The sequence below is a fragment of the Schistocerca americana genome, chromosome 5 (genome assembly GCF_021461395.2).
Source record: "Schistocerca americana isolate TAMUIC-IGC-003095 chromosome 5, iqSchAmer2.1, whole genome shotgun sequence".
Lineage (NCBI taxonomy): Eukaryota > Metazoa > Arthropoda > Insecta > Orthoptera > Acrididae > Schistocerca > Schistocerca americana.
The window spans coordinates 613,773,891-613,796,521 of NC_060123.1; the positions used below are offsets into that span (position 1 = coordinate 613,773,891).

Consider the following 22,631-nt stretch of genomic DNA (forward strand, 5'->3'; position numbering starts at 1 on the left):
ATTTACTAAGGCTGAAGACATCGCAGGCTACTAAACCTTAGACAAAAGTTTCAGACTTACAATAAGCTCAACACGCCGAAATGTCCATACGTATCCGCGCAACGGTACGATTGTGACGTCATGAGAACGCTGCCTGATATCGCGTAGTCGAGTGTGTTACTGAGCTTATGGCAGGGAATAGTTGACCCTGTTCGCTACATTTATTACAAATGCCATCGAAGTGTGGTATGTGTAAATGAAAGAAAATGTTTCAGGTACGTGCAGAGCGTAGTATAATCGAATGCGTGCCCCGTAGTGTCTTCATGTGTTGGTGACTGGCCGATGGACTCTGTCTGGCCTTGAGGTGGATCCGCCATCGTTATCGCAGGCGGCGTCTGACGCGTCACGATGCACGCCGCGTCCTCCTAGATTTAAACGCGGCTTCCGGGTGACGGCAGGACAGTCTCCTAAAGGCAACTGCGGTGCAGTTCAGACCCCGGACAGCCGCCACCGCCGGCACAGATACCAGACGCTGCTTGCCCGTTACAGGTCGGTGTGCGTTCGGCTACCAGTACCCTGTGCGGTACATCTAGCATGTCAGTGTTTAACACAAGTGCTGCTATTTTTCATTCTATGTTCTCGTTACAAGTAAATTCGTCAAGCCGGCCGCTGTGGCGGAGCCGTTCTAGGCTCTTCAGTCCGGAATCGCGCTGCCGCTGCGGTCGCAGGTTCGAATCCTGCCATGGATGTGTGTGATGTCCTTAGGTTAGTTAGTTTTAAGTAGTTCTAAGTCCAGGGGACTGATGACCTCAGATGTTAAGTCCCATAGTGCTTAGAGCCATTTGAACCACCGTTTTTGAAAGTAGTCGACGTCAAGGCGGAAGCGATTACGGGTGAAGACAGTACGACCCTAACTGATAATGTCTACTTTGGTGAAGGTCAGAGCAAAAGTAAGTGTGTACCGAGTACCAAATGCTCTCTCTCATCATGACGCTCCGATAGTTAGGATAAATAAGACAATGCCTCACAGTTTTTATACGTGTCAGTGGAAACCAGTTCGAATAACTGATAAGCCTGGACAAACGCATTTAAGAATAGTTTACAAGAGATGTTCTACGATAAAATCTATAATGAGCCAAATGCTAACATAAAATTTAATTCAATCCATAGTAAACTCATGTCATTATTTGAAAACGCTTTCCATATAAATTAATCAGAAAGGATATGAAACAACCACGTAAAAACACCTTGGATCACTACAGGGATTATACTTCGAGGTGCCAAAAGTCGTGTGGTGGCTCCTAATATCGTGTCGGACCGCCTTTTGATCGATTTTGTGCAGAAATACGAGGTGGAATTGACTCAACAAGTTGTTGGAAATCTGATAGAAAAATACAGAGCCATACGGCTTCTATAGCCGTCTATTAATTGCGGAAGTGCAGGATTTTCTGCACCAGCTGACCTCGCGATTGCGTCCCATAAGCGTTCGATGGGATTCATGTCTAGCGCTCAGGGTGGCCAAATCATTCGCTCAAATTGTCCAAGAATGTTCTTCAAACAAAACTCGAACAACTGTGGACTGGAGACACGGGCGTAGTCATCCACAAAAATTCCATCGTTGTTTGGAAACACAAAGTCCATGAATGGCTGAAAATGGTATCCAAGTAGACTAACATAACCATTTCCAATCAATGATCGGTACAGTTGGACCAGAGGACGTAATTCATTCCATGTAAACATCGCCCACACACATACAGAGCTACCACAAGCTTGCGCAGTGCGTTGTTGATAACTTGTGTCCATGGCTTCGTGGGATCTGCACCACACTCGATCCTTATCATCAGCTCTTACCAACTGAAATCTGGACGCATCTCCCCAAGTCACTGTTTTCCAGTAGTCTAGGGTTCCACTGATTTGGTCACGAACCAAGGAGAGGCGCTGCAGGCGCTGTCGTACTGTAAGCAAAAGTACTCGCGTCCGTGGTCTGCTGTCATAGCCCATTAACGCCAAATTTCGCCGCACTGTCGTAACGGATACGTACCTCGTATGTCCCACATTTATTTCTGCGGTCATTTCTGTGCTTGTCTGTTGGCACTGACAACTCTACACAAACGCCGCTGCTCTTGGTAGCTAAGTAAAGGCCATAGACCACTGCCTCGTACGTGGTGAGAGGCAATGCCCGAAATTTGGTATACTCGACACACTGATTTGCAAGATTCTTGAGTTCCATGTTGTCCCTATGCAAATAAATTTGTGGATGACAACGTTTGACGCCTAATGGAGAAGTTTCCGGGTGTGTAAACTTACCCAAATAGCCTTGTGGATTGACCTTTCTCCCTATACCATGTCCGCAACCTATGGATGACACACTGAGAGGCATTGGCACCTATAGCAACATTACAGAAATTTCATCCATTTTGCTTCAAACAGACCACCTTTGTAACATGTACTTAATTCAGATGCCGCAGTCTATGCGCCCGGTTAAATACAACGTCCACAAGTGACATCTACCATCTGTGTACCTCATTAGAAAACACTGGTGCACCAGTACTCACTTCCTTCTGAGGAGTCACTTAACACTGTAGTGCGTAACACAGCGAATACATGGCGAGTGATTTTAATTGTTGTCTACAGTGAAAGCGAAGATCTCACACCATGAAGTAAGACCACAAGTAACCCCTACGTCAAGATAGATTTAACATATCGCAAGTTTGTAGACGTTTTTCTCTTATTATTTTGAAGAGTATATAATACGTATCTATTCACAATTGATATACTTTAAAAGTAGACGTATAAAATATGCCTGAATTCGAATGCACTGTTGCGTCATAATTTCGAAGCAATCGGTGCAGAACTTTAAGAACTTTAATGTCTTGAACTAACCACATTTAAATTTTTATATAAATTTCCGCTGTAGTTATTACATACGGGGTGTAACAGGTATGAGTGCAGACATTTCTATTGGTGACTGAGGATGTGTAGCAAACAACATTACATCAGTATTTACATCATTTGCAGACTAAAAATTATAGCTATTACAAGTTGTATGTTTTTAGGTAGGCTAGTATCTCCGAGTACGTGTGGCATCAATAAGCCACTAATGCATATTTTCCTCTGGGGAGCAGGTCAGATGTTACAATGTGGACGTGTTGACGCAAAACGGTTGGTCTATACTGACAGGAGCAGTCCACTTGGTGGTGCAGTTACGCGGTGCAGAAAGCGTCAGATCGTAAATTTTGTAATGTGCTTGTGGGACGAATGTTTGACGCAGAGAAACATAAACAACATATTGTGTGCGTATGTATCAGTGTTCAACATGTAAAAATGTCTTTACTTATACCCATTAGAGCAGGTGTATTTATTTATGGTAGGCATCGTCTATAATATAGTATGCAAATACCATTTTGCGCTAACTATCGTTTTACTGTAAGGGAACGGTCGAGGCATGATTAGTGTAATCAAAGGAACAGAGGTAGTCATTTTGATAGAAGTCTTGATAAGGGAGCACTTTTGTCAGGGTCGGTTCATGTCAGAACAGCCAAGCAATTGACTGCTGTATAATATAGTATGCAAATACCATTTTGCGCTAACTATCGTTTTACTGTAAGGGAACGGTCGAGGCATGATTAGTGTAATCAAAGGAACAGAGGTAGTCATTTTGATAGAAGTCTTGATAAGGGAGCACTTTTGTCAGGGTCGGTTCATGTCAGAACAGCCAAGCAATTGACTGCTGTTTATTTTCCGGCTCGTACTAACACATACATAGATTCAGGTGATTCAGCCTTATGGTGAGCTTATCACCAGGTATAAAGCTTGTCTAAAATTGTCTACAAACAGAGCTGAAACGAGGATTAAATCTTTTTGAGCTTTGATGGGGTGACAGTACGGGCATACTCTGGGCGCGGGTTGCAGCCAAGCAATGTAGCGTTTTGTCAGACCGACATCTTGCTCAATAGCGACCCAGCTCTGTGGGAGATGAAGAGGCTTCGGGAAGTTTCCAAAGGGCTAATGTATGAGATAGTGCTTGTCTTCCACGTTAAAAGGCCTCCTTCGACTGCATACAGGGGTTAATTTTTGCCGTAACATACCTCCCAAGGAATTGTTTTTTGAAATCACTGGAACAAGTTGGCTCTGGTAATTTGAAAATAGAACACTTGTATTAAACCACAGTGTAACTATAATTTACCGCTGTACCTGAACGTGATAAAGGCTCAAATGGCTCTGAGAACTATGGGACTCAACTTCTGAGGTCATCAGTCCCCTAGAACTTAGAACTACTTAAACCTAACAAACCTAAGGACATCACACACATCCATGCCCGAGGCAGGATTCGAACCTGCGACCGTATCGGTCTCGCGGTTCCAGACTGCAGCGCCTAGAACCGCTCGGCCACGAAAGTGACAAAGGAAGATGAACGTCGGTGTGATGAGAAGAGGCATGATAGTGTCCGACCGTGTGTGTGTGTGTGTGTGTGTGTGTGTGTGTGTGTGTGTGTGGGTGTGTGTGGGTTTCTGCACCCAACTTAAGTTGAGCTTCGTTCCAAAGTTGTGATTGGTCCAAATCGGTAGCCTTCTTGTCAACAGTGTTTTTTTTTACGATTGCCAGCAACATCAGCGATCTAGTAGTATGGCGACGTCTCGTGTCAAGTGTATCAGTGAGCTGCGGTTGTTTTCTCATAATGCCGTGGTGTACGGTAAGGTGTCGAAGTTTAGTGACTGTAGGAAGATACAAGACGATTTAGACAAAACTTTCAGTTGGTGGGATGAATGGCAGCTGGCCCTAAATGTGGAAACATGTAAGTTGGTGCGGATGAATAGGAAGGTCACACCTGTAATGTCCAGATACAGTACTACTAGTATCCTGCTTGAAACAGACATATACACTCCTGGAAATGGAAAAAAGAACACATTTACACCGGTGTGTTAGACCCACCATACTTGCTCCGGACACTGCGAGAGGGCTGTACAAGCAATGATCACACGCACGGCACAGCGGACACACCAGGAACCGCGGTGTTGGCCGTCGAATGGCGCTAGCTGCGCAGCATTTGTGCACCGCCGCCGTCAGTGTCAGCCAGTTTGCCGTGGCATACGGAGCTCCATCGCAGTCTTTAACACTGGTAGCATGCCGCGACAGCGTGGACGTGAACCGTATGTGCAGTTGACGGACTTAGAGCGAGGGCGTATAGTGGGCATGCGGGAGGCCGGGTGGACGTACCGCCGAATTGCTCAACACGTGGGGCGTGAGGTCTCCACAGTACATCGATGTTGTCGCCAGTGGTCGGCGGAAGGTGCACGTGCCCGTCGACCTGGGACCGGACCGCAGCGACGCACGGATGCACGCCAAGACCGTAGGATCCTACGCAGTGCCGTAGGGGACCGCACCGCCACTTCCCAGCAAATTAGGGACACTGTTGCTCCTGGGGTATCGGCGAGGACCATTCGCAACCGTCTCCATGAAGCTGGGCTACGGTCCCGCACACCGTTAGGCCGTCTTCCGCTCACGCCCCAACATCGTGCAGCCCGCCACCAGTGGTGTCGCGACAGGCGTGAGAGTCGCTTCTGCCTTGGTGCCAATGATGGTCGTATGCGTGTTTGGCGCCGTGCAGGTGAGCGCCACAATCAGGACTGCATACGACCGAGGCACACAGGGCCAACACCCGGCATCATGGTGTGGGGAGCGATCTCCTACACTGGCCGTACACCACTGGTGATCGTCGAGGGGACACTGAATAGTACTCGGTCCATCCAAACCGTCATCGAACCCATCGTTCTACCATTCCTAGACCGGCAAGGGAACTTGCTGTTCCAACAGGACAATGCACGTCCGCATGTATCCCGTGCCACCCAACGTGCTCTAGAAGGTGTAAGTCAACTACCCTGGCCAGCAAGATCTCCGGATCTGTCCCCCATTGAGCATGTTTGGGACTGGATGAAGCGTCGTCTCACGCGGTCTGCACGTCCAGCACGAACGCTGGTCCATCTGAGGCGCCAGGTGGAAATGGCATGGCAAGCCGTTCCACAGGACTACATCCAGCATCTCTACGATCGTCTCCATGGGAGAATAGCAGCCTGCATTGCTGCGAAAGGTGGATGTACACTGTACTAGTGCCGACATTGTGCATGCTCTGTTGCCTGTGTCTATGTGCCTGTGGTTCTGTCAGTGTGATCATGTGATGTATCTGACCCCAGGAATGTGTCAATAAAGTTTCCCCTTCCTGGGACAATGAATTAACGGTGTTCTTATTTCAATTTCCAGGAGTGTATTTTAAATATCTGGGCATAACGTTGCAAAGCGATGTGAAAAGAAACGAGCATATGAGAACTTTGGTAGGGAGGGCGAACGGTCAACTTCGTTTTATTGGGAGAACTGTGGAAAATTTTGATCCATCTGTAAAGGAGACTGCATACAGGATAGTGGTGCGACCTGTCCTTGAGGATTGCTGGAGTGTTTGGGAGCCGCACCAGGTCGGATTGAAGTAAAACATCGAAGAGGTTCGCTAGATTTGTCACCGGTAGGTTCGAACAACATGTAAGAGTTGCTCCAGGAACTCAAATGGGTATCCCTGGAGGGAAAGTGCAGTTCTTTTTGAGAAACACTATTGAGGAAATTTAGAGAAGCGGCATTTGAAGCTGATTGCCGAACGATTCTACTGACGCCAACATAGATTGCGCGTAAGAATCACTAAGATAAGATGCGAGAAATTAGGGGTGATACAGAAACATATAGATGGTCGGTTATCCCTCGCTCTATTTTCGAGTGGAACAGGATAGCAAATAACTAGTAGTGATACAGGGTACCCTCCGCCACGCACCGTGCTGTGGCTTGCCGAGTGGCTGCGCAGATATAGATATGTAGATGTAAATGTAGATGTAATAAATAACTTAACGAGTGTTTGAGCATGAGCATCTGCATAATTTGCTTTGACGAAATCTTGTTTATATTAAATCTTGTCGTTTTGATGGTTTGATTAAGTGACTTTTAGAACATTTCTTAGTAAAAATAATTTCGACATTCGACACTTGTGATTTTTAAGACCTGCATGTGGCAGAGGCTGGCGGGGTCGGGAAGGCGTCGGGTACGCAAAGGTGCGAGGCGGTTGGGTGGAGGCAGGGAAGGAAGGACGTGCGGTGTTGGGTGGTGGAAGGGGTGCGTTCTTGCACCTAAAATTTTATTGGTTAAAAACAGTCTTGTTTGCAATTTTAGTTTTTTTATTTTTCAACGACGCGTTTCGCCTTATTTAGGCATCTTCAGGTTATCTAAATAGGAGACAGAGAAGAAATACATCTATTTAACGATCGCGTTGTGATAACCTATAAGCATGTATAAACAGATCACCTAGTGAAAATATAAACAGATCACCTATTGAAAGAGCAAATATCTTAATTTGGTATTTCTTACGAATCCTTTAGTCAGTGTAGCCAAAGGGCATCGTCGGATATATCAGGCCAACATTGCCGTCGTTAAACTGCGTCATTCGGAGCTAGAGCATCTAGCAAGAAAACTTTTTTTTATAAAATACAAGTAAAATTATTAGGCTTAAAAAATACACACCAACGTGGAAGACGGACGTTATGCGGGTAAACTCCCCCCCCCCCCTTTTTTTTATAGCTACATTGAAATGTGTAACCTCATCATTTAAAGCGACAAACTCGCAAGTATCCTATAAGAGTAAAAAAAAAAAAAAAATAGAAAACCTAATGGATTTTCTAAGACCAGAGAGGAACAGAGCTCATATTTAGGCAGTAGACGGGACTACGAGAGCTCCAGGATTACATTAATAGCACCGATTTCATAACTTCTAAAAAGGCCTGATTGGCGCCAATTATTTGGCCGTTATGGAGAGACAAATATTTGTCTTCCATATGCCTAACTATTTCAATTTCTTCCAAAACGTTTAACTTCTTACCCTTTTGCGCAAAATGCAAAATCTTAAGATCGTGTACTTTCGGAGGACTGTGGCTTTAAAGTGTTGGGCAAAGGCAGAGCTCTGTTTTACCTGTCCCCACCTATTAAGAAGATGTTCTTGCAATCTAATTTTGAAGGTTCTGCCTGTTTGTCCAATATATCCCGCATTACAATCGCGACACTCCTGCAGATATACCCCCGATGCCAAAAGGTTGTTCTTTTTAAGTGATTCATTATGTATACATAAACTGGAGATTGGTAGCCGCGGAAAATACTATACGAGAGCCCACTACCCGGAAAAGTTTTGCCAGTTCATAACTAAAATTGCCCATAAATGGCAAAGAAAAGTAATTGTGCTCCCCGACAGAAGGTGGATTGGGTGAATTCCGAAGGGGCATCGTTGTTTTGTCTTGGTATGTCAACGAGCGGAACACATATGGACTGAAAGACCTAAAATTTTATAAATTAAGCACTGACCGTACATATACACCCCCTAGCCGGCGGACTGGGTTACCGGCAAGGCACTACTGGAGTACGGACTGACACCTGCCGGGTGTGTGGGCTTGTCTCATGACGCCGCCCGCCACACTGCTGACTCAGACAGGCTGCGTGTCAGAGACAGCTGTCTGACAGTCCCAGCCACCAGACCGCTTGTGTCCTTCGTCGTCTCCACGAGACTCCCCTCCGAGGATCCTGCCGTAGCGTCACGATTCAAAGCGAGGACCTCGCGGCGCTGAGCCGCTGGGGTCCGACGGCATGGGACGCAGCGCCACAGCCGTCGGTCCTGGGTTCGTCGCCCCGAAGTGACTGCCGCTCCCTCTGGGCCGGTCACCCGCCTGCTCCGCCACGGCCACCTCACTCCAAACGATGTCAGGTAATGCTGACTCAGAAACAGCCGGCCGTCCGGAATGTGGTGACGGCCAAAGCCCCTCGCTACGGGTCTGCCTCTTCGAGAAGTGCTTATAGTGGACTGCTCAGACCGGCGTTCCTAGGTGTCACGTTCAACGTCCGTCGCCTCTGGGCCACTGCGATACGTCTCCTTAGGGTTAAAAATAAAGGCCTTTCACAACATTTGGCTACCTTCTGCACCTTCACCCATCTCCAGCAGAGCATCACTCATGCACTCCATTCTCACCCACACCATTATAAGTTTCCACGTCGTGCGTAGCTTGCTATAAGTCCAATGGACGTTGACGCCGTTCCCCGCTTTGTACTTTTTTTCCAGGCTCCAGATGGCGCTGCTCCTGGACTCGTGGATCGCCGAGTTGGTCGTCGTCTTGTCGGCGGCCGTGCTCGCCCTCTACCTCTGGTTCTCCAATAGCTACAGGTACTGGAAGAAGAAGGGGGTGCCGTATGCAGAACCTACAGTTCCGTTTGGAAACTTCTGGAGAAACTTTTTCGGCCACGAATGTATTGCTCAGACCATGCAGAACATATACAATCAGCTGCCAAATAAGAAATTAAAATTTTTGTCAGTGATAAACAGACTATAATTATATTCATTATTTGTTAAGAGAATCTGGGACATAATATGTGATGATGTAGACGTGCTCTGTGCGTTTCCAACGTTCCACTTCCTGTCCGCAACTGCGTGTTCGTTCTGCTGCTGCTGTGGACGCCACAGACTGGTGTCTGAGGCGGTCGGTAGCCTCAGACGGACTGGTCTCTCTTCAGTGTGCTGCTGTGGAGGCCGAGGCGGCTGGCTCAAGGACGAATGGTTCAGTTGTCTGGTCATCATCAGAAACTGTTGCGGAAACCCTTCTGGAAGACATGGCAGGTAGCAGCACCTCGCAGCGAGTGCAGTTAGCGTGTAGGAAGAAACGCGTGAATTTTGTTGCTGACCCTGCCTGGCTGGAAGGGCTCATTGTTACATAATTTCGTGGAGCTACCTGGAACTCGCCAAGTCGACTGCAAATGCTTATGGCATGCAGGTGGTGAATACTGAACCCTCACGGACGGATTTCGGAAGTCGGCAGTCAGTCGCTAATGAAGCTGTTGGCCTCTGCAAAAGGTTGTGGAAGAGTTGGCAAGTTGCTGTGTATGGGCACCGCCTTCTTCATTCTGCTCTTTCCAAGGCGACTACGGCGGCTTAGCCAACGCATACACAGTAGGCAGAAAGAGGCGGCTTAGCAAGATGTGGAGCCATCAGCGAGCTGTATGGGGTCTCACCGACGTGTGTAACACTTCACAGTAAGTTCCGTTGTTCCGTTCTTTCCGGTGGTTACCTGAAGCGTAGTGTTTCTGTGTGCCACCCTAACTTTTTTGACTTTGGACGGTTATGAAATTTTGTTTATACAGCAGAGAGCGGCACGAGAAGCTGGTAACCATTTTCAAATGGAACAATGACGGTTTGTGGTGCCCATTGTCCAGTCCAGCGGACGGAATTGATCATCGCACTGATTAGCGGTATGGTGTAGGAGAGGTGGCTGTCTTAACCTGATGAAGCTGGCTCCCCTTTCTGTAGCACGCGATTGGGATGTGGGCAATGCGGAATATGCGGTTGTCAGCGCCGAACAATTAAAAAATTCCGGAAAATTTGTAATTTCGCGCCAGTGGTGTATTGGAGAGAAATGCGGTTGGCATACCTGCACACGCCTGTCTTTAATCTGGAACTATCGTAAGTTTCATTGTTGTATCTCTGTTAATTATTGTTGAGTACTGTATTGAGTAGAACGTTGTGTCGCATAGTTTGGGAACTTCGACATGTCAGAGATAGAGGAGCACCGCGTCTGCATTAAATGTTGCGTGCAACTCGGAAAACCTTTACAGAGACTCGCCAAATGATGCAGGAAGCCTACAGTGATGAGTCCTTATGCCGTACCCGGTGTTAGAGATGGTTCATAAGGGGGGTCGAAGTTAAAAATGACCCTCGTTCAGGACGCCCTTCGACGTCTACTGACGACGCTCAAGTCAGGAACTTCACGAAATCGTGCGTTCCAGTGGAAGACTGACTGTTCGAGAGACCGCAGAAGAATGGAACATTTCAGTTAGATCATGCCATGAAATCCTGACACAACATTTTCGAATGCATCGTACTGCAGCTAGATTCGTCCCACGACTGACTCAAGACCAGAACGACTTTGCCTCGCAACGTGTGAAGAGCTTTCGAATCGTGCAAAGGAGAACGAAATGTTCCTCAAGACAATCATAGCTGGTGACGAGACATTGGTCTACGGTTATGATGTTGAGACCAAGGTTCAGTCTTCATAATGCGTCGGTAAAGGTTCTTCGAGAGCACAAAAAGCTCGTCAGGGAAGAGCTTTCGAATCGTGCAAATGAGAACGAGATGTTCCTCAAGACAATCATAACTGGTGACGAGACATTGGTCTTCGGTTATGATGTTGAGACCAAGGTTCTGTCTTCATAATGCGTCGGAAAAGCTTCTTCGAGACCACAAATTGCCCGTCAGGTCAGGTAAAATGTCAAAGCCATGATGATAGATTTCTTTGACTTTAGTTCATCATGAATTTCGTGCCGCAGGGACAAACTGTTAATCGATGGTACTGTCGGGACGCGTTGCGATACCTGCGAGAAATTGTGAGAAGGAGACGGCCTGAAATGCGGAGAGAGAATTCACGCCTCTTGCATCACGATAACACAGCCGCACATTCATTCCTGTAGGTGCGTGACTCTTGCACAAAAACCGAAATCACTGTGCCGCCTCCTCAGTACTCTCCAGACATGGCCCCTGTGGACTTACTTTTATCTCCAAAAAAAAAAAAAACCCCTTGAAACGACGAAGATTTTCAACGATAGACCAGGTAAAAGAAAACTCGCAGACGGCGCTTCGCGCGATCCAGCAAGAGGCGTACCAAGAGTGTTTGCGGAATGGAAACGGCACTGGGAGCGGTGTATCGGTGTATCAGTTGTGGAGGAGAGTATACCGAAGGAGAAAAAAAAATGGTTCAAACGGCTCTGAGCACTATGGGACTTAACATCTGAGGTCATCAGTCCCCTAGAACTCAGAACTACTTAAACCTAATTAACCTGAGGACATCACACACATCCATGCCCGAGGCAGGATTCGAACCTGCGACCGCAGCGGTCACGCGGTTCCAGACTGTAGCGCCTAGAACCGCTCGGCCACTCCGGCCAGCACCGAAGGAGATCAGGGTCAGTAAGTGAAAGGTAAGCTCTTCACCTGACTATCCCTCCCTCATAAACACACACGATATAAACATTACGGTCTTGAACATATACGACGTTAGGTTGGCAACAAGTAGGTAAACACACCGAAGAGGAGGAAACACGTAAAGATGCCGCAATATTTACGTTGTTAAAAGCGCAGTGTCCGAAGAAATAATTTTATCGAGTGGCAAAATAACAATAGTACACCACAGAAAAGAGGAAGAAACATAGTGAACAGTGTGAAAAAGGTCGGAACTCAAAATTGTGCTTATGTATTGGTAATAAAGTGGTAGCACAATCTCCAGACCAGATGAGAGGAAACGCTGATCACAACAAATCGTAAGTAATTACTTTTTACATAAAAAATCGTGACGTGAACTGTTTGATAATCTAAAAATAACAAAACTGTATCGTTATAGATCTCACTGATCATGCCTTAGCATAAGAAAAATGCGAAACGTGTCTTGGAAAAATAAATTAATTGGCAGCAGGAAAAGGCGGTTTTATTTACGAAACAAGTATTAAAGAGAATTAAACTATAGAGATAGTCTTTGTAGTCTATTACGTAATAGTGGCGCTATACACATCTTTTGCAGTTTATTTTGAGCTGAAATGCGTTTTCTAATAATCTGAATGAACATTCCGAACCATAACTCACATTGTACTGCTCTTATATAAACTGTAAACATAATGTCAGATAGTGATCTCCAAGCGCCATTGTTCGACACTTCAAAAAAATGGTTCAAATGGCTCTGAGCACTATGGGACTCAACTGCTGAGGTCATCAGTCCCCTAGAACTTAGAACTAGTTAAATCTAACTAACCTAAGGACATCACAAACATCCATGCCCGAGGCAGAATTCGAACCTGCGACCGTAGCGGTCTTGCGGTTCCAGACTGCAGCGCCTTTAACCGCACGGCCACTTCGGCCGGCTGTTCGACACTTCATTTGTTAAGATTCCTTAAAGGGGAACGACAGGGTGACGGACGAAAACATTGCTCAAATTCAGGATTCTTTTCTGCGTACTAGAATGTAGTAGACAAATGTGGTTTGCTGCAATGAATGCGGCATAAATTGAAAATTTATTGGGTATTTTTTTAACGAAAAATACTAATGTCTTCACTGTGTAATGGTGATTTTCCAGAGGCTGCTCTGAAAGGAGGCAGATCGACGGTTGTTGCTGTAACTTCGGTTGTGGTTAACTGCAACCTGAAATAAATGTGTCACCCTGATCCTTACAGATGTAATTTTAGTTCATCATACGGATTCGGAAAAAAAAAATTGGTGAATTATACATATTTTAAAAAATTTGGATATTTTCGGACCCCTTTTTTTTTGGCCGAATAAAGTAATAAACATCAATTTACAAAAAAACGACTGCGATGGAGTGAAGAGAACTAAATTTGCTTCAAGGCAGTCGAAAAATTATTAAAACCGGATGAAAATTGTAGCGTGGGCTTAGTTTTTAGAAACCCGCCTTTAAAGTTTGACAAGTATTTATCATACAAAAAAGGGAGAAAGCTAGAAACTTAAGGGATAGCACCGATTCCTCGTCAGTAATAATTATCGCCCTGGCTAGTGGATGGCCGTTTTCTACTACTTTGACCTAATAAGCCCTCACTTACGTCCTCAAAGCCCTCTTCGTCGCTGAGTGCATCGCCGCTGGCGTCTCTGTCTTCACAGAATCGGCGAATTCCGTCGCCAGTTTTGATTTGAAGGGCATTTGCCAAGTGCATTAATGCAGAAGGATCTACACTGAATAGACATGCGGCCAGATTTGAAGCGACGTTGACAATTCCGCTTCGGCTTCATGTTATTTTTGGAGAGCATCTCCAAATAAGACTATTGAAAGTTTCGTTCACATTTCGAGTAAAACCGCACAAACAACGCTCCAACCAATGAGGTTTACTCAAATCGGTATAAATAGGAAGCGTACGCGTGGAACCGGACCTCTTTTGCTGAGGCCTTCAGTGAATTCTGGGCTTCAAACGCTCACAGAATCGTAACTTTTTAAAGTTCGCGCATAATATTTTGGGGAATAATTCTTCAATCTATATACCTTCTGATACGGCAATAAAAAAAAATTCCAGTTTTTTCGACAGTCACCCTGTCGCTCACCTCAAGCCATTTTGAAGTTATAACTTTTAAAAGTAGCTGGTAGGTCTATAGTTTCCACCGTCGGTACCTAATGTATTGTATGTGTACAGAGGGGGTGTTTAGACGAACCTCCTCGTCTCGTTTCGTTTCTCTTTTTCGTGTGGTGCTGCTGCCTGTTCCACACCCTTTAATAGTACGCACACTTGCGCAGCAACTGTGAAGTAACCTGCGGCCTTTACGTCTTCCCCCCCCCCCCCCGGCCACAACCTCACACTGAATTGCAACGTCCACTCTCCTGGGGAAAATTCACCAACAGCAACAGCACGGCCCAGGCGGCCGCCTGCTGCTGAGAGAGATGGACGGCATCACACGCCGCCTCCTCGGTGACCTGTGATCACAGAGCATAGAAGTAAGTGCACGGTTTTTCCCCATGGCGAAGGCCTGGAGGGCGTCTTCCCAGTCCCCCCCCCCCCCCCCCCCTTGGGCCCCTTGGGTACCCGCCACGCTTAGCGCAGCAACAGTCTCGCTGCCGTTTTATCTGTGTCTGCTTGTTTACTCACTTCATCTCTTTATCAGGTTTACTTTAGATTAGCTACATGTCAAGTTAGTAATAACCTCGCTTTACAGTAGTCGACGGCAGAAGGCAAGACCAAGCTTTGTTTAGTGCAGACCGGAAAGAAGGTGTTTGACAGTACTCCACAGTACACGACCAACGCACGTGACACGGCATTGTACAGTCATACTCTGTTAATAACTCTGCATATTCTTAGCTTCTGAAATGGTTGGTCATCATGCAAATACACGTTATCGAAGAGTTTGCTCAGATAAATAAGTGTCAATAATTAACGTAGCTCAATTCTGTCTAGAAGAAAAACGAAAATGATAGCTTCCTATTAAAAAAAATTAAAAACAGAACATTTCAGGTTGAGATGGAGGACATCGCAGCATGGCGAACACACTTTCATAGAATGATGAGAAAAAAGAGGTGAGCGGGTAAATTTCAGTTCCTATCGGAACCCATCCAGTTCTTAATTCCGAAAACTTAGTAAATTTCTCCTTCCACATCGCCCTGAGTCTCCCGACTTTGCCAGTCATGCCTACTGACTCTGGAACGCTGTACTCTGACGTTTCACGAACTGATTTTCCATTCGCAGTTTTACTTAGAGGAGCTTGTGGCATAGCCTTCGCCATTTGCTTGTGTGGATACAGAAACTTCTTACATTCATTTTGTGACCGTATCTGTGAAATAAATTGCGATGGATAGCGGCTGCAGAGCTTTGATGGCCTTTCTAACTCGAAAAAAGTAATATGCTGCAGTATTTTTCAGGACCTTAGATCTTTGTCTCCTTCGAGTAGGTGGGTAACTACTCACTTTACCTGTGTAGTTAAGATATTGTCCAGAAGATTAACAACACTTCACTGTTTTTGGAGCACCCTGCTAAATTAATCACATGTAGCTTCATCGTCAGACGCCACAGTTGCTGTACTAAGATTTGGCATTTAAAATATCGTAACGAGACGGAAACGTAGGTCCGTATTAAGAGGTGGATGGTATCTGCCGCAATAAATCCTTAGAGTGCCGTTATATTTAACTTTAACACACGTACAAGAGTTTCATGCTGCTCACTGACTACCTTTATTCATAATTCTTTTTTTTTTTTTTTGCATCACTGATACTCGCCGACTACCATTCCTACTTCCGCCACCTGAATCAAGATCTATTATGTTCTAGCACGGCGGGTCTGCTTTGTTGTAATTCAGTGTACTGAATACCTTCATCACGATACAGCAACTTTCCAAGCATTTAGCTTTTATAAGGGCAATCGCCACATGGAATTCGCAGTTCGTGCTGTACGGAATGTTATTTATGTATACAGATACGAAATTTTTATAGATTTTCTTTTTGCTCTCGTTTCACAACGTATAACACATTTTGACAGGTAACTTTCCATTATCATTGTTTTCTGAATTATACGAAAATTTTTCTGGCGGCAAACAGCCCACGAGATTACATTTGTTGCACTGTCCAACAAGCCACCCGAACTTGTAACAGGCTTTTAGAGGAAGTTATAATACTTACTGCGCACCCAACTACCACAGTAAGCTTCTTAGAACATAAATCAGGTTACTGGCCGAAGGGAATTCCATGACAACTGTTTGTCCTCAGCAGTCGCACGCTCCTCTGCCATTTAGCACTCATTGAGATTTTTTTCTACCTTTGTAAAGATTTCTAGTGCTGACGCTGTATCGATTTAGAAAAGATATCTGAATGGTGCGAAAAGTGGCAGTTGACCCTAAATAACGAAAAGTGTGAGGTCATCCACATGAGTGCTAAAAGGAACTCGTTAAACTTCGGTTACACGATAAATCAGTCTAATCTAAAAGCCGTAAATTCAACTAAATACCCAGGTATTACATTTACGAACAACTTAAATTGGAAGGAACACATAGAAAATGTTGTGTGGAAGGCTACAGAAAGACTGCGTTTTATTGGCAGGACACTTAGAAAATGTAACAGACCTACTAAGGAGACTGCCTATATTACGCTTGTCCGTCCTCTTTTAGAATACTGCTGCTCGCTGCTCGGTGTGGGGTTCTTACCAGATAGGACTGACGGAGTACACCGAAAAAGTTCAAAGAAAGGCAGCACGTTTTGTATTAACATGAAATATGGGAGAGAGTGTCAAAGAAATGATACACGATTTGGGCTGGACATCAATAAAAGAAAGGCTTTTTTCGTTGCGACGGAACCTTCTCACGAAATTCCAATCACCAACTTTCACCTCAGAATGCGAAAATAGTTTTTTGACACCGACCTACATAGCGAGGAACGATCACCACGATAAAATAAGGGAAATCAGAGCTCGTACGGAAAGATATAGGTGTTCATTCTTTCCGCGCGCTGTACGAGATTGGAATAACAGAGAATTGTGAAGGTGGTTCGATGAACCATCTGCCAGGCACTTAAATATGATTTGCAGAGTATCCATGTAGATGAAGATGTAGATGAAGCCAAGATTCCCGTTACCTGCCCACCTAACAGATGAAGCAGTCATAGTCTGGCCAAGTTTACTGGGACTCTCGTCACAGAGCACGCCTGCATTTAGATATGTCACGCACTCCTCATGCCGCCTTAGCTGTGGATCTACTTAAGACTGAGGGTCAATACGACAATAATTGTGGTAGGATGTATGTGTTACTACCCAGAAGTGATATCTGTCGTTAATTTAATTCGTAACTGTACTCTGTTTTCTTTTCAGAAGAGAGGTACGTCGGGTTTTACGGATTCCATCGACCACTGCTGCTTATCCGTGACCCTGAACTCATTCGCCACGTCCTTATCAAGGATTTCGGGACGTTCCACGACAGGGGACTGTTCATTGACGATGAAGAACCTCTCAACAAACATCTATTTTTCCTGGCAGGAAAGAAGTGGCGCCAGCTGAGAATCAAATTGAGCCCTACGTTCACATCCGGCAAACTGAAGGGCATGTTTAAGGTGAGCTGTTGTGCGGCCCGTGGATAGCCCTTTTCTGTTATAGATCAAGAATCCTTGATGCAAAAACTGTTTCTTGAAAGCTTGAGAATTTTTCCTTGTGTGGGGAATGCTGGGAAAGCGCACAATCTGTTTGAACATTGTTGGAGCCTATAGGTTCAGAATCGATCATCGCTCCTTTAACCCTTTCAGACCTGAATTGTTTCTGAAGGAAGGAAAATTTTTCTTTACGTGGTAATGCTCTTAGGCGATCTTTTTATGGTTTTAGAAGGAAAATTTTTACAAAAATATGTACCCATTTTCAAAACATACTTTGTAGACTTGGCTTCATTTTAGGGACTGAAATAACTAATTATGAAAGATTCTCTGTTGTAGTAAAAAAAAGATCATTCAGTAGTTACCATGCAAAATAACAACAACAGTGGAATACATCGAACCAACCACATCTGTGTATTCCAGTGGTGACGAGCTGGTGCACATTGCTACTTTGACATGCTAATATTTTCATAGTAATGCCCAACAGCTGGCAGCGCTCGACCATAATGAGAGGGCTGAATATTCACACATGTGTGCCTCAGGATTCCATTGGGGGAAAGTACTTCTTTTTCAGCGATGACACATTAAACATTAATGTACACAATGGAAGCCAATGGGTCTGAAAGGATTAAGTCATCGTTCTTTAATAATAATACCGTTTAGTTATCTTGGGTCTTCCCCTTACATATCCATATTTCACAATGTCTGCGTTTGAGCCTAGATCCCCATTTTCTGTGATGGTATTACATGACATGGAACTGATCAGCCACCATTCAGCGGATTAAAGTATACAGTAACGTTTCAGTACACGTTGGAAGTCTATGTAGGATTACGACAGAAATTCACCCTCTGTCCCCTCACAGTTAGGTTGCCATATGGTGTGTAATTTTCCCATTCTATGCATGTACGAGACTCAAAAAGTCTTAACAGTCAATCGAAACGGATATGAGATGATGACTGAACTGCAGTCCAGGATACCGGCTCAAAACACTACGCCATCTACTTGTCATAATAACGACGTGATAGCCTGCAAAAATTTATTTATATACTGTATGTTTAGGCTGAAGGGCAATTTAGTGTGCAGACAATTTAGTACGGAATATGGAGAGTCCCTTCCTTTGCATGCTACTCTTTACAACATTTGAACTGGGTTATATGCTTGTACTAGCTTTAGGTTCAGCACAAGAAAAGTAATGTACATAATGTTTTTATAGCATGTTGGAGAAAGAGTACCCGAACTAGGATTTCAGCTCTATTGTCACATCTACATCCATACTCCTCAAGCCGGCTTACATTGTGTGGTGGAGAGTATCATTTGTACCCCTGTCATTTTTCCCTTTCTCTTTTGCATTCGCAAATAGTGCGAGTCAAGAATCGCTCACTATAAACTTTCTTATGAGCTGCGATTTCTCTCCCTATGGTCATTTCATGAGACGTATGTGGGAGGAGGTATGACGGCCGTCTCTTCTTGCAGTGTACTGTACTGGTCCCTCTTAATATGAACAGTGATGCTCTCAGTGATACAAAGTATATATTCTGGCGCAGTTTACTAGTGCAGGTTACATACATTCAGGAGCAAACTCGATTGATTTATGACCCATCACCCTCCTCTTAACCTATTGTTCTGTTAATCGATTTATGACCACTGGTTGTCTTCCATCATTCTGAGAAACCCCCTCCACCGCTTCCCCTTTCCCTCCTCCTCCCCAACCCTCTCGCAAATCCCTCGACACTAGAAACATACCTTTGATATCAAATACCTTAGTTGCATTAGGTGTTGTCAACTGTACTACATTTACAAGCAGTTTTAGAATACGTGGCGAAAATTGATCTCGTGAACACATGAGCAGAAGTGACACAAAATCGGTAAAATTACGAAAATTGTCGGAAAATACGTATGAATTGAGGGAAAATACGCCAAAATGCGGGGAAATGGTTCAAATGGCTATGAGCACTATGGGACTTAACATCGGAGCTCATCAGTCCCCTAGAACTTAGAAATAATTAAACCTAACTAACCTAAGGACATCACATACATCCATGCCCGAGGCAGGATTCGAATCTGCGACCATAGGGGTGTGCGCAGTTCCAGACTGAAACGCCTAGAACCTCTCGGCCACATTCGCCGGCTGTGGGGAAATTCAGGGAGAGTGAGGGAGTACTTACATGTCTGCTTGATGCTGGAAAATTGTTGCACTTAGGAACAGGAATGTGGCAGCAGGAGGAATAAGAGAAAAAGTTTACATGGATGCACTGGGAACCAGAGAAACAGTTATTTTTCGTAGACAGCGATAAGATGGCTGGAATAGATTGTTTAACGTGGATGACCACGAAATGTTGAGTAATAAATTTATGTATGTCGGATCACAAGGCCAGGTGTGATCCCAAAGTTATAGGAAACCAGCATATAGATATTTATAACACGACCTTAGCTAAAGAGCCTTGTATAACCTGGTGGAGGACTGTGATATATATCTACTGAATGGATTAATGTTTGACCCCGTGCAGAGACTGTTTAGGTGTTTTAAATTCTAAGAAACGATATTTATAATGTGTTTCTCTGTACTCTCCACCAATGACAGCTATTCTGTGTCAGCTAACAAAAACCTCACAAACAGTTTCTGTATGGCTTGTTATTTTAACAAAATTATGCTCTGTGTCTTTTGAGGTAACAGGGATATGTTCAAGTTGACTACTGTCTTTGATGTTTTCAAGGAAAAGAGAATGATCTACCTCTAAACTGAGATGGATCTGCATTAAAGGATGATAGAGAGTAGATGGTGTGATCCATTGAGAGGGATTGTAATGAGGTAGATTTAATGATAGGCTGACGATGAATTCTGGAGACAGGGAGATATTTCTGCAGGTCATTTATCACGCATTTCTCTACTTTTTTCCATTGTTCTCTCGAGATGCATTAGTTGTGAGATATAACTTGCATTTGGCTCAAATACAATACCATGTTCTATATGTGACTTAAAGAGCTATCTACCTGCAGTCGTTCACAGCAAACCTTTCCATACCACAGTCAGCTGAGGACTTCCAACACATGTGTGCTGAATCATGTCCATTGATGGAAACCCTATTTCAACATCCTCCTCTAGATGAACATAGATGTACACGAAGTACTCCATTTCTCTGCCACATCATGGATATAAATCGAGTCTTCAGTTTCATGACTGCAGTGATTCTAAGTTAGTGACAGGGGTTTGTGAGCTACTGCAATCTCTGTGTACACATTTGCTTGACAGATATTGTTGGTGTTGAAGAGATTGTATTCTGTTTATGGAATTAGAGTAGCATGGTATGTAATTTTATATGTTAAACAATGTTCCTATGCATTTGTGATTATGTTCTTTGATCATTTCTCTCTTCCCAGTAGCTTCTTGATATTGAATCCAAACACTACAAAAATTCTACAGATTTGTTGGCACAAGTTATCTACACAAATGTTTCAAACTCCTTCCATCTGGAGTCCCATCATGCATAATTCAAATGTTTCTTCTTCTTCTTAATAGTCTGTTATATCCCCACAATTCTCTCAAGTGTATCAGGCTCACATGTACTATATACCAAAAGTAGTGCAAAACTCCTTAACATGCAAGCATCTAGAGAGATTGTGTGTAATTGGATGAGTGATATGAGTATATACCGATTACCAGTACCAGGTCTCCATAGGTGGTGAAGGGGGCAGGGGAGGGGGATGGGAGAAGGGTTGTGGAGGACATCTTGGTCTTTGTGTGTTTGCATACATTGGTTCACACAAACAGGACATAACCACTTGAAATGGAGAGGGAGAGGGGAAGGAAATGAAGCTGGTATCAAATTTCAAAGGAATGCCACTACCTGATGCTTCATATGCAGAAGATTAGTGTGGTCCAACAGCTTCGGTAGTCCCTGACTGGTGGCATGCGTGGTGCGTTGAAAGTCAGTGACATGATCAGGAGTTTTTTTCACCAGATTTGCTTAGTGCGATCTGTAACAGTGTAATTATGTGTGGTGAGTCTTTCATGGCACTATTCCTTGCGCAGTTAGATTAAAAAAGCGCAATATATTTTTAAATATTCCACACTACCTTGTCACTCACAATTCGTTTGAATAGAATTCCATAGTGTAGTCAATTTCTTGACAGATTCTTTAAATAAATAAATTATATTTCATACATTGCATTGTATCCTATATATTGTTCAAATAAACAATATACAATCTATTGCCTTGTTTACCAGAAGCTGTTTAAACAATATTCTAGAAACTGTAAATGATTTCCCACAAAATTCTTTAAATAAATAAACTATATTCTGAGCCTCACTATGGATCCCATAAATTATTTTAATAAATAATATTCCACACATCGCCTTGTCTGCCAGAAATTGTTTAGACAATACTCCATGTATTGCAATTGATTTTCCACCAAATAGCCAATCAATCAGTATTTCCAGAAGGGAGTGGTACCCACAAAGGGAAACTGTCCCACACAAAAGGTTATCGATTTACTTAATTAGTCAGTCAGCTTAATAGAGCAGAATGAGGCTATTCGACTAACTCAGGCCTGAAAGTGTGCTTGTTTCAAAGAGGGTGAGGGGGTGAGGGATGGGGGATTTCCCATATGGGGAGGGTTAATTAATTTATCATTAGTCATTAATTTAATATCAAAGATGTGCTTGTAATGTGAGGGGATTTCCCAGAGAGGTGGGAAAGGTGGAGGGGGAGGGGAGGGGCTTCTCAGAAAGATGGATTATACACAGGTGGTCATAAATCTGTTAAAAGAACAATAGATTAAGGGGAGGTGAGATGGTCATAAACCAGTCAAGTTTGTCCCTGAATGTATGTACCGTCAATAACAGAGTGCGCCAGAACTTACATTATCCTGCTACTCAGATATCTGTCATGCACACACCCCATCTGAACGAGCCCCTGGAAAAATGTGGTGCTCTTCTTTGGATCATCTCTCTCTCTCTTCTGATGATCCTACTTGGTAACAGCCCA

At 44.2% G+C, this 22,631-nt stretch overlaps 1 protein-coding gene across 1 annotated transcript in view; it reads left to right on the plus strand.

The window, feature by feature from the left end:
* Positions 1-462: 462 nt before the first annotated feature.
* The window catches only part of LOC124616005 (cytochrome P450 6k1-like), a 63,983-nt gene continuing 41,814 nt past the window's right edge, over positions 463-22,631 (plus strand). The window contains exons 1-3 of the mRNA XM_047144215.1: positions 463-528; positions 9,113-9,339; positions 17,374-17,612. Coding sequence (XP_047000171.1) covers positions 9,120-9,339; positions 17,374-17,612 — 459 coding nt within the window. The 5' untranslated portion in view covers positions 463-528; positions 9,113-9,119. The remainder of the gene's footprint in view (positions 529-9,112; positions 9,340-17,373; positions 17,613-22,631) is intronic.